This window comes from Equus quagga, chromosome 3 (genome assembly GCF_021613505.1).
Source record: "Equus quagga isolate Etosha38 chromosome 3, UCLA_HA_Equagga_1.0, whole genome shotgun sequence".
NCBI classification, from domain to species: domain Eukaryota; kingdom Metazoa; phylum Chordata; class Mammalia; order Perissodactyla; family Equidae; genus Equus; species Equus quagga.
Window position 1 is genome coordinate 19,908,645 of NC_060269.1, and position 13,158 is coordinate 19,921,802.

General features: G+C 36.3%; 1 protein-coding gene across 9 annotated transcripts in view; it reads left to right on the plus strand.

Annotated features, from left to right (window-relative positions):
- The window catches only part of LARP1B (La ribonucleoprotein 1B), a 132,155-nt gene that overhangs the window by 32,643 nt on the left and 86,354 nt on the right, over positions 1-13,158 (plus strand). For 8 of the 9 annotated variants that reach the window (XM_046656671.1, XM_046656676.1, XM_046656668.1 and 5 more), the window contains exon 11: positions 4,323-4,688. The exons of the other annotated variant lie outside the window; for it this stretch is intronic. In XM_046656671.1, the coding sequence (XP_046512627.1) occupies positions 4,323-4,688 (366 nt within the window). The remainder of the gene's footprint in view (positions 1-4,322; positions 4,689-13,158) is intronic. 9 annotated transcript variants of the gene reach the window in all.

Sequence of the window (13,158 nt, forward strand, 5' to 3'; positions counted from 1 at the left end):
GTTGAAAATGTTATATTGTGTCAATTTTTAAATTTTATCTTTTATTTCTGAATATGATTTAAGAATATTTTGGCCTTTTTACTTGTGACTAAATTTGAATAATACTTGTTTTTTTAAAGCTGACAATAATCTTTTTAAAATTTGAATTTATAATCTTGTTATATTATTTGTATCCTTGTTAATTATTTGTAAAGGGTACATAACAGATTAATATATAATGATTTAGTGTACAATAGAAGAGGAAAAGAGGATTGATTTCTTGGAGGCACATGAGGGAGTAAGATGGATGTGGTTATGAAACAATAGGAAAGATCCTTGTGATAGAACTGCTTTGCCTTTGACTGCTGGTTGGGTACAAGAACTTTCAAATGTGTTAAAAATTGCTCTGATCTAACCACAAACAAACGAGTACAAGTAAAACTGGGGAAATCTGAGTAAGCTTGATGGGTTATGTCAATGTCTGTCTTGTTTGTATCCTGTAGTTTTGCAAGATGTTAACATTGAGGGAGATGGTAAAAAATACGTGAGACCTCTATTATTTCTTAGAATAGTATGTGAATGTACAATTATCTCAAAGTGAAAAGTTTACTGAAAATAAACTTGAGTGCCACTCAAATGATTCAAATATTGAAAGTAAGCTCTATAGGGAAAAAGTCACTGAAAATAATTGGGCCTAGATGTGGGAAGGATGAAGAAGGCTATCATATTGAAGATTATTCAGAGCAGGGCTCTTATTCCTGAGATCAAAGCATGAAGAAAGGAAGCATGAAGGATTTAAAAGTGGTTCTCCATTGGGAGAATGGGGGTTGATAATTTTGCTTCACCAGGGGACATTTGGCAATGCCTGGAGATATTTTTCGTTGTTACAACTGAGAATGCTCCTGCATCTTGTGACTGGAGGCCAGGGGTGCTGCTAAACATCCTACAGTGCACAGGTATCCCCCTGTCACATACACAGCAAAGAATTATCAAGCTCAACATGTCAACAGTGCTGAGTTTGAGAAATCCTAATCAAAATAACTTTTTAATTAGCATTGGTGGTTAAACATAGCATATTTAAATCTTGATAAGAGTTTTTCTTGCTCCAGGGGCATTTTAAAAGCCTAAAGCAGCTTTCTCAAAACAAGATCTTCTAAAGTTCCTGATTAATTTGTTCATGATATATTTGTCATGGCAAACCTGGATAACTAGAGAGGTTAGTGTGCTGGACTCACTGGTAAAAAAATTGTACCATATTTCATTTATTCCAAGATCTACATTTTTACCTCCATATTTAAAAGTCTTCACGTCAACATTTCTTTTAAAATAATGGTTCATCTTAAAATTGTTAGCATCTTTGATTTGATGAAAAAAGTGTTTGGAAGGGTAAGTACTGGATTGTGCTGTCTAGGGCCAGCAAATTGGTGATAGAATCTGATTTTAGAAGTGGAAAGAGAATTGTGAAAATCTAGGGCCTTTCAGTTTTATAGCCAAAGAACGCTGTTACCATTAATAGTATCTGAAATGTATTCTCATAGTACAGAATAAAGATCTTGCCTGGAGGAAAGATGAACTGTAGGTTGTGGGGGCCTAGATATTTCAGAAATACCTGCTGAGGTAGGTTAGTTATTGACAACATAGCCAACATACTTTAAAAAAAATGATCTTTTTAAAATATACATTCTAGAGTGGATATAGAAATCTTGGGCAGATAGTGTTTTTTCCTAGAAATCTGAAAGCATTTTTCTACTGTCCTCTTGGTCGGTTTTCCTCTTATGGAATTCAGGCCCTTCAGATTTTTTTGTATGAAGTGATTTTTGTTGTTGTTGAGGCTTTTAAGATTATTTCTTCATCTCCGCTCTTGATATTTCAGATGATATACCTTGGAGTTAGTCTATTTTTATTCATTTTGTCGAGCATGCATGTCCTTTATTTTGGAGAAACTAATGTTTCTCTTTTTTTCAACTTTTGGTATTCCTTTTTGTCTGATGTTGGACCTCCTGAATTGATCATCTGGCTACTGTTGTTCTGGAGTTGAGGATTTAAAAAAGATTCTGTTCTGATATTTCCATCAATCTTTTTTAAAGTCTTTCTGTTTTAGGGTGATGATCAGTCCTTAGTATCTGGTGATCTTTGGTTGATAGTTCATATTAGTATTGGTAAATCAGTGTGGATTTCTTTTGTGGCCTCATAGATCTGCTCATCCAGAGAGCCATTTTCGTGACTCTGAGGTATGATTGCAAACTTTTTGTTAAGTGTAAAGGGCCTATGGACTTGGACTTCTAGACCTAGGAAGAGAATAGTCATGCTGGTTCTGGATTTCCAGAATTGTTAAATAAGGAGAACTTTTCTCTGGGAGGTAGAATTCCTTAGTAATTCATTGATAAAATTACCTTATCTTTTTTCCCTCTAGCTCTCTTTAAACACTAGGATGTGTTCAACCTCTCTCCAGCTCCTAAAACATAAGCCCTCCCTTAGGGGCAAATCTTGAACTTTGTTTAGAAAGCCATAGTGGGCTTTTAGGTGGGAGCAGATCTTATAGCTTCATATTCTTAGATAAGGGTGTGGGGTTAACTGTTCTAGCTGTGTCCTATAATTGGTTTTCCAAATATCTATTATGATTGCTATCACATAGTCCATTCCTGCTCTTGTACCTACCGTCTCTATAACACGAGTGGGACCAATGATGTCTGCCTTCCCTGCCGCCTTTCTTTATATAGGTTCTAGATTGATATTTCCTCTAGTTTTGTTTATTATCAGTACAGTCTCACTTGTTTTCTACTTTCCAGAAAGTCATAAACATTTCTGATCTTTTGATAGTAATACTTGTTTTCATATTGATATGATTTATTCTTTTCTTACTGCTTATTGTTACTGCAAATAAGTATGCTCAGTCAAGTCATCTTCAACCACAGATCTCTTAATTAATTGTCTCTTACTCTCAAATTACAAAAAATTTTATGTTTGAAACAAATTTAAATATAACTGATGTAAAGTAAAAAATAAAAGGCTCTGTCCAGGGTTTACCATTATTAACAGCTTGGTGTTTATTCTAAGATTGTTTCCATGTACTTGCAGATGTGAATAACAAGACATATAGTTTTTGCTTTTAAATATATTCACAATGGGTTAAAACTTACTTCTTTTTTTAGTAAAAACATCATGGACAGCCTTCTATTTATTAGAATGTTAGCTCCATCAGGGCAGAGTTATTGTTTTATTTATTACTGTATACCCTTCCTAGAACAGTGCTTGCTCACAGTGAGGACCCAGATAGTTACTGAGTGAGTGAATGAATATAGATCTACATGAATAGGAGTTCTGAAAGAGGGGGATTGTTTTATTCTGGGCATAGGAGAGTTAGCACTTGCTGAAGGATAAGGAGAGATCAGAGGAAGGCTTGGGAAGATGACAGCGTTGAGAAATCTATTTCCTTGTGTTGAAAGTTTTGGAAATCTAGACTAGGTTAGATTTTAGAGGATCTAGGATCTAAAAGTTTGGACTTATGTCACCCAGTAGGAAGCTATTTTAAATTTTCCAGGGAGCGTAGAAATTCACTGATTAACATGAAAACTGGGCCACGTTGAATGGGGGTGAGGAGGGCCTGAGGATTAGCTAGGAAACTGTGGTATTAGTTTCCTAATGGTATTAATATAATTGTGAGGTAAAAAGTGTTCAGACTAGAGAAGATCATTGAATCTGGAAGTCAGAAGATCTTGCTTGTTCTGGTCCTGACTAATTCTGAAATTGTGGGCAAGTAGTATCACATCCCTAGGCCTTTTTTTCCCTCGTCCATAAAACAAGTTGGTGTGTTATGATGGATGAGCTAAGGACTATTCTAACTCTAAAGGAGTGTTTAGGGGCTGGCCCGGTGGCGCAGTGGTTAAGTGCGTATGTTCTGCTTTGGAGCCCCAGCGTTCACCCGTTTGGATCCCGGTTGCGGACATGGCACCGCGTGGCAAGCCATGCTGTGGTAGGTGTCCCACATGTAAAGTAGAGGAAGATGGGCGTGGATGTTAGCTCAGGGCCAGTCTTCCTCAGCAAAAAGAGGAGCATTGGCAGATGTTAGCTCGGGGCTAATCTTCCTTGGAAAAATTAAAAAATAAAGGAGTGTTTAATATAATCCTTCTTTTACTCAGCTTTGTGTTTTTCTTTAGTCTTAAACTTAGTGTTTAACACTTACTTTATTTTTATTGGGCCAGAATGATACTGGCTTGATTTTCTTTTATAATTTGCCTCCTAAACTGGTCATTGAGCATACAAGCTTGATATTACTTACATGTAACATTAATTTTTAAAGTGATAGAAAAGTTTTTATACAAAATACCAGTTTCTTCCTTCAGGAATCGACATCTCTACCTGAAGAGGGAGCAAATCAACTGTATCCTCCAGATGAAGAAGAACAAGAAGAACTTGATTTTTTGTTTGATGAAGAGATGGAACACATAGAAGCACGAAAAAACACATTTACTGGTTGGTCTGATAATGATTCAGATTATGAAATTGATGACCAGGATTTAAACAAGATTTTGATTGTAACTCAGACACCACCTTACATGAGAAAACATCCTGGAGGAGATCCAACGGGCAACCATATGTCTCGGGCAAAAATTACATCTGAGCTTGCTAAAGTTATCAATGATGGCTTATATTATTATGAACAGGATCTATGGATGGAAGAAGATGAAAACAAACACACAGCCATAAAGGTAATTATTTCTGGACAACTCTTTCTGCTGATACTATGTTTTGATTGTGTGTTGTTGTTTATATTTTCCTAAACTTGAGGCTTTATTTCATGAATTTTTTTTGTGTGTGTGAGGAAGATCTGTTGCCAACCTTCTTCTTTTTGCTTGAGGAAAATTTGCCCTTAGCTGACATCTCTGCCAATCTTCCTCTATTTTATCTGTGGTGCCATCACAGTGTGGTTTCACGAGCTGTGCTAAGTCCATGCCTGGAATCTGAACCCGGAAATCCTGGGCCACCAAAGTGGAGTATGTGAACTTAACCACTATACCACTGGGTTGGCCCCATGAAATTTTGATTATAAATAAATTATATTTAATTTGAAAAATTCTCAGAAATATCTGATAGTCACAACCTGAGAGGTAATTTTATTTTATTAAAGTGACAATGAAATTGATACTTTAATTACAAAAAAATATTAGCACTCACTGACTAAAACCCTTGGCTTTTTCAGGTGAAAATAATAAGAAGCCCCTTTCTCATAAAAAGGAATAAAAACTGAAGCTATGGACAGGCTTACTCCTTACCCGGCTATAATCACTTCAGCTATATGAGCAGGGCTTTAGAGGCGGGGGTTACTGCTTTTGTTGCCCCATTTTGTCCTTCTTGCCTTAGTCTGTGGTGCGCGTGTGCCCTGTGGTAGTGGAACTGGTTGTGGACACGTATAGAAGGTTAAACTGGCTGATTGTCTCTCTTTGTCCAGTCATTACTATGGTGCTAGGGATGCTGTTTGAAACCTTGTTCCAATTTTTTATCTTCTTGCATTTCATCCCTATTGATACCTATTGCAGTTATTAGGGTAGAATATGAAAGCGCTAGAGTAGTCTACTGGCTGTCTTTATTCCTTTGATAGGAATTTTAATGATACAGGTAGGGATTAAAAGGGATCTTTCCTGTCATTAAATTGATTAGAAAACCCTAAAAGTTAAATATTTGATTTGGCGATAGAATAACGAGGGAAAAGTTACATAACTATAATATGCCAAATAAGAAAGAGATCTTGGTCAGAAATAGTTATAGTTGTAGAAAGAAAAGCTGACCAACTAGTGGTTGGATAGAGGGGACAGGCTGTCCATGGAGGTTCACATCATCGACAAGAAGTGTGCTTTCCTTCTTGAGTCTTCATCTCTTTTCTTCCTGGAATTTCCATCACTGCTTTCACCCTCTTACCTTCTCTAGCTACTGCCTTTCTGGAGACCCTGCCTCGGGGTATGGTAGCTTTTATAAAGTTTCTTGATTGAAAGTCTTTCCTCTGGTAAATGTTGTTATTTTGTTTGTGGTGCTTAGGTTCTGTAAGTAATAGCTAACTTAAATCCTTTTTGGATCAGAAAGAGATGGAAATAAATTCAATTAATAATAGATTAAAATTGCACTCCCTACATTCCCAGTCCCTCTGACCTGCGTTGTTCTTCACCGTCTACCATTCTGTATATTGCACCCCTTTTCTGTTTTGATCACATGGATGTAAGATCTGTGAAAATAGGAATTTTGGTGTTATTTTGTGCACTACTGTATCTCCAGTACTAGAACAGTTCCTGGCACAAAGTAGTGCTCAATTCATATTTGTTAAAATGGAAAAATGAATTATGGATTAAACATTATGAACTAACCAAAGGAACCTAACCACTGTGTATGATATTGGTTCTGAGGGAAAATGTTTCCAGAGTTCCAAATAATGGAATTTCAAGCCACCATTTTGAGAAACATATGCTATTTGTAGGTGATTATTTGCTTTAACTAAAGGGTAGACAACAGTAATTAAAAACCATATATTGAGGTACTTAAAAACCAGCATCTGCCTTATTCGTTAAATATTGGAGATAAATAATCTTGGCTATATGGCTGTAAACATTATGGGTCTATTCGTAAGTGTGTCTTATTTTAGCTTGGTCCATGTGTATGTTCCTATCACCTAGCTTATTCTCCTTGTTTCTAATTCTGTGTTCAACACGTAATTTCTGATTAGAATTGTTCTTTTCTTGTGGGTCTGCTTAAAGGGAGAGAAATCAATCACTTAATATATGTTTAATTGAACTCCTGCTATGTGCCAGACACTGTGCTAGGCATGAAATGGGAAGATCACAGTAGAGTTTCTACATGCCTGGTTCTTACAGATAATTGGGAGGACAGACATTAAAATAAACTCATAAGAAGTAGTTAATCACACATTATGGTAAATGTTCTAAAGAAAAGGGACAGGATGCTGTTGGATTGGATTGTCAGGGAGTGCCTGTGAGAAAGTCACAATTATGGTGAGCTCTGAAGTATGAGTAAGAATGAACCATGCAAAGAGCAGGTAAACCATTTTCTAGGAAGAGGGAACAGCAAGTGTCAGGGATCTGAGGTGGGAAAGAATTTGATGTGTTTAAGGAACTGAAAAAAAGTCAATTTGCTTATAGTGTTATATAAGAGGACAGATTGGAGATATAAGCAGGAGTCTGATCATACAGGGTTTTGTGGGCCACGTTAAGTAGATTGGAATTTAAAGTTCAAATGCAGTACCTTGAAGGGTTTTACACAGACAATGGGACATGGTCTAATTTTTATTTTTAAAAGATCACTCTGGTTACTAAGGCAGAGAACGGATTAGATGGGGACAAGAGTGGCAGAAGAAATCCAATTGGGAGGCTATTAAAGTATTCTAAGAGATGGATGTTGATAATTTAAGATATATTGGTGGTAGAGGAAATGTACCCATGAGAAGATCCAGATCTGAGCCCTGAGGAATGATCATTTAGAAGCTGTATGGGAAAGGGGTGGGTTGTGGAAGCAAAAAGCTGGCTTCAAGAGGAGAGAATAATCAGATGTGTTAGAAACTGGGAAGATTGAGTTAGACGTAAATAAAGAGAATGCTGAATTGATAGGGTAGTTTGGTCATTTCTGACTTTGCAAAAGGAGTTTGCTGGATCCAGAAGGTATGTTGAACTGCACCAAAGAGTGAGTATAGATAGGCTTTCTGTTTCTGGCATGTCCTTACTACTGAAGACAACTAAAGCAGGCAATTAATAGATGAGAAAACATCTCCTTAAAGTCCTTGAAGACCTGCAAGTTAAGTTATTCTCAGAATAAAACCACAGAGAAGTGAAGTATTGAAACCAGTTTTACCCTGGAGACTATTTTGGAATTTTGGGAGTATGAGGAGTTCTGCTTTGCAAAAGGCACCCAAAATATAGGGATAAAAGACACAAACCTAGGGTCCAGCTATAGTTGGGTATTCCAACAGGAGTCCTTTTCTCATTAAATTGGTACCCAAAAGAAATATACCCTCAGTGAAAGAGAACTTTGTCTCTCACCTGCTCCTCTTGGGGACTACAGAGAATATTTCCCTACTTGTGCTGAGCAGAATAAGGGGGAAAAAAATTGGATTAGAAGTTATAATCATGCAACTCAAATTCACATTGAGTGACTAAAGTAACCATTAGTTGTAAATTTAAAGTGATTGTGGCCTGTTAATTTCCCAGAAACCTAGCAGAAGCAAATGTAGCTCCTTTGTTAAGACATTCACCTTTGTCCTAGACTTCAAAGGATTTACTCAAATTATTTTATAAGGAAAGTGAGCAGCTCACAAAGTTGATAATCAAATAAGGAAATAAGGTACCACATGTGAGAATGAGCAAAAGCAACAGACAGCAAAACCATACCATGAAATAACTTAGATAGTAGAATTATTAACCAGAATATCAAGTAACTATGCTTACTATGTTTAAATAAATAAAAATATGTGTAGGGAAGAAGAAATTATAAAGAATAACTTTCCTAGAACTTTTGGAAGTAAAGACAGTTAAGTTTGAAATTAAGAACTCAGTCAATTGAAGGGATTAATAGCAGATTAAATACAGTTAGAGAATCAGTGAATTGGAAGACAGTTTATAAGAAACTATTCAGAAATCAGTACAGAGAGGCAAAGAGAGAGAATGTGTAAAAGAGGGTATAGACTGATATGCTAGACAGTCTTTGCTGTATTATTTGGTACATTTCAAACCAAGTTGTGTAATTTAACATCTAGTTGATTTTATTATAAAATAATAATTTTTTTCCCTAAAAAGTAAAAAGCAAGCAAGAAATGTGGAATATAGAGTGATAAACATGGTATAAGATAGACATTTAGTCAGTTCCAGAAGGAAAGGAGAGAGAAAATGGGGCAGAGTCAGTATTTTAAGAGGTAACAGCTAGGATCTTTTCTGAACTGAGGGAGAGATACCAGAGTAGAGCAGCCAGGGTAGAAAGGCAGATTACTTTGAAAGAAAGAAGAGTGATTGGACAGCTGACTTCCCACCAGTAACAGTTGAATGCAACAGATAATGGAATGATAGTGTTAATATACCAAGGGAAAATAACTATCAACCTGTAATTATATGCCTTGCAAAAATATTGTTCAAGTGGCTGGCCTGGTGGTGCAGCGGTTAAGTGCACATGTTCTGCTTCGGTGGCCCAGGGTTCTCCGGTTCAGATCCCGGGTGTGGACATGGCACCGCTTGGCAAGCCATGCTGTGGCAAGCATCCCACATATAAAGTAGAGGAAGATGGGCACAGATGCTTGCTCAGGGCCAGTCTTCCTCAAAAAAAAAAAAAAAAAGAAAGGAAAAAAATATCGTTCAAGTAAAAGGGTGAAATATAACGAGAGAAATTGCAACCAGCAGAGCCTTATCAAAGGAAATTCAAAAGGTAGAGTAAAAGTGATTCCAGATGCCAAAGATACAGAAAGGACTGCAGAGCAAAGCAAGTGATAAATATGTGAATAAATCTAAATAAATATTAACTGTATAAAACAATAACTATATGTTACAGATTTAATATAACAACACAAACTGGGAGAGAACAATAAGTAAATAATATTTAAAGTTACTTTTGTGTTTGGAAAGAAGCTATTGATTAATTTTAGTTTTTAAGGTTTTCATGTTGCAGTTTGAAGAATACCTATTTAAAAATAAAATTACAGGAATAACCTTGAAACCAGGAGAAAGGAAAAATGTAAGACAAGAAAAAAGGGAAAGGGGGCTTCCAGCACAAAAATAAGGTGGTAGATTTGAATCCAAATATTTAAGTAGCCAAAATGGGTAAATATTGTGAGTGTATGTAAATACAGCTAGTTATTTACATGTAACACACCAAAAAAATAAGGAAACAAAAAGATTGAAAGGAAAAGATTGGAAAAATATATACCATAGAGTAGTAACCAACCAGAATCAATCTACAGATTTAATGTAATCCCTATCAATATCCTAAATGGCCTCTTTGCAGAAATTGACAAGCTGATCTGAAATTCATATTGCAATTCAGGGAACCTAGAATAGCCAAAACAATCTCAAAAAAGAACAAAGTTGAAGGATTCATACACAGTCCTTACATTAAGACACTGTTGGTACTAGATTAAGCGTAGATATACCGATCAATGGAAGAGAATTGACAGTCTGGAAATAAACCCATGTGTCTGTGGTCAACTGACTTTCGGCAAAAGTATCTAAAGCGTTCAATAGGGAAAGAATAGTCTTTTTCAACAAGTGGCCTTAGAGCAAGTGGGTATCCACATGTGAAAGAATAAGTTAGATGCCACCCTAACTCACCATGTACAAAATTAACTCAAAATGAGTATAAAACTCTTGCAAGAAAACAGTAGAAAATCTCTATGACTATGTGTTTGACAGTGATTTCTTACATGAATGACACCAGTAGCACAAGCAGCAAAAGAAAAGAAATAAATTCATCAAAAAATTTTAAATATTGTAGTGAGAAAGGATACAGTGAAGAAACTGAAAGGACAATAAAAAGACACCCACAATACCATTTCCATTAGCACCCCCAAAAATGAGATACTGAGGTATAAATCTAAGAAAATATATACAGGATCTATATGAGGAATACTATAACTCTGATGAAAGAAATCTAAGAAGAACAAAATAAATGAGAGATATCCCATATTCATGAATAGGAAGACTCAATATTGTCTGTTCTCCCCAACTTGATCTATAGATAAAATGCAATTCCATTCAAGATTTCAGGAATTTATTTTGTGGATATTGACAAACTTATTCTAAAATTTATGTGGAGAGGCAAAAGACCCAGAATGACAAGTCAGTGTTGAAGGAGAAGAATAGAGGACTGATACTACCCAACTTCAAGAGTTGCTAAAAGCTACAGTGATCAAGACAGTGGTATTGGTGAAAGAACAGGCAAATAGATCAGTAGAGCCAAAGAGAACCTGGAAATAGGCCTCGAAAAACATAGTAAACTGATCTTTGACAAAAGAGCAAAGGCAATACAATGGACAAAATATAGTCTTCTCAGTAAATGGTGATGGAACAACTGGGCATCCACATGCAAAAAAAATCTAGAGACAAACCTTAAATCTTTTCACAAAAATTAACTCAAAATGGGGGCTGGCCCCGTGGCCGAGTGGTTAAGTTCATGCGCTCCGCTGCAGGCGGCCCAGTGTTTCGTTGGTTCGAATCCTGGGCGCGGACATGGCACTGCTCATCAGACCACGCTGAAGCAGCGTCTCACATGCCACAACTAGAAGGACCCACAACGAAGGATATACAACTATGTACCGGGGGGCTTTGGGGAGAAAAAGGAAAAAATAAAATCTTTAAAAAAAAAAAAATTAACTCAAAATGGATCACAGATCCAAACGTAAAACACAAAACTATAAAACTCCTAGAAGATAACATAAGAGAAAATCTAGATGATCCTGGGTTTGCGATAACTTTTTAGATGTGACGCCAATAGTACAATCAATGAAGGAAAGAACTGATGTTGGATTTCATTAAAATGAAATGTTTCTGGGAGCTGGCCCCGTGGCCTATAAGTTAAGTTTGGCATCCTCCACTTCAGCAGCCTGGGTTCAGTTCCCTGCCACGGACCTATACCACTTGTCAGCGGCCATGCTGTGGTGGCAGCACACATACAAAGTAGAGGAAGATTGGCACAGATGTTAGCTCAGAGCAAATCTTCCTCAGTAAAAAAAAAAAAAGAAAAAGAAAAACTTCCGGTCAGCTAGTGACATCATTAAGAATGGGAAGAGAAGCCACCTAATGGTGGAAAGTATTAGCAAAAGACACATTTGATAAAGGACTATTATCCAAATTATACAAAGAACTCTTAAAACTCAACAATCTGAAAACAACCCAGTTAAAAAATGGGCCAAAGACCTGAATAAACATCTCACCAAAAAAGACATACGGATGGCAAATAAGTCTATGAAGAGATACTCTATATCATATGTCATCAGGGAAATGCAAATTAAAACAATGAGATACCATTACACCTTTTAGAAGACCAAAATCCAGAAGACTGACAAAACCAAATGCTGGTGAGGATGTGGAGTAACATGAGCTGTCATTCTTTGGTGATGGGAATGCAAAATGGTACAGCCACTTTGGAAGACAGTTTGGTAGTTTCTTACAAAGCTAGACATATTCTTAACATACAGTCACCCTCTTTGGTACTTACCCAAAGGAGCTGAAAACTTATGTCCACACAAAAATCTGCACATGAATGTTTACAGCAGCTTTATTCATAATTGCCAAAACTTGGAAGCAACCAAGATGTCCTTCAGTAGGTGAATGGATAAATAAACTGGTATGTCCAGACAATGGAATATTACACAGTGCTAAAAAGAAACAAGCGATCAAGCCACGAAAAGACATGGAGGAATCTTAAATGCGTATTACTAGGTGAAAGAATGCAATCTGAAAAGGCTCCATACTGTATGTATAATTCCAACTATTTGACATGCTGGAAAATAAAACTATGAAGACAGTAAAAAGATCAGTGATTGGGAGGTTGGGAGGAGAGGGAGGGATGAATAGGCAGAACAGAGGATTTTTAGGGCAGTGAAGCTATTCTGTATGATAGTATAATAATGGAAGCATGTCATTATACATATATCAAAACCTGTGGGATGTACAATACTAAGAATGAGACCTATGTAAACTATGGACTTTGGTGATAATAATGTGTCAGTGTAGGTTCCTCAGTTGTAACAAATGTAACATTTGGTTCAGGATGTTGATAGTGGGGAGGCTGTGTCTGTGGGAGGGTATAGGGTATATGGGAACTCTGCACTTTTCACATAATTTTGCCATGAAGATAAAACTACTCTAAAAAGTCTACTAACCAAAAACAAAAAGGAGAAAATATTTGTAAATTACATATTTAATAAAGGACTTGTATTTATAATATATAAAGAACTCTTTATTATTACAACTCAATAATAAAAATATGAATAACCTGGTTATAAAATAAGCAAAGAATCTGAATAGATATTTCTCCAGAGAAGATATACAAATGGCTATTAAGCCCATGGAAAGTTGGTTGACATCCTTAGCCACCAGGGAAGTGAAAAACCAAAATTGCAATGAGATATCACCCCATACTTACTAGAATGACTGTAATCAAAAAGATGCACTCACAATTATTGTCAATGATGGGCAG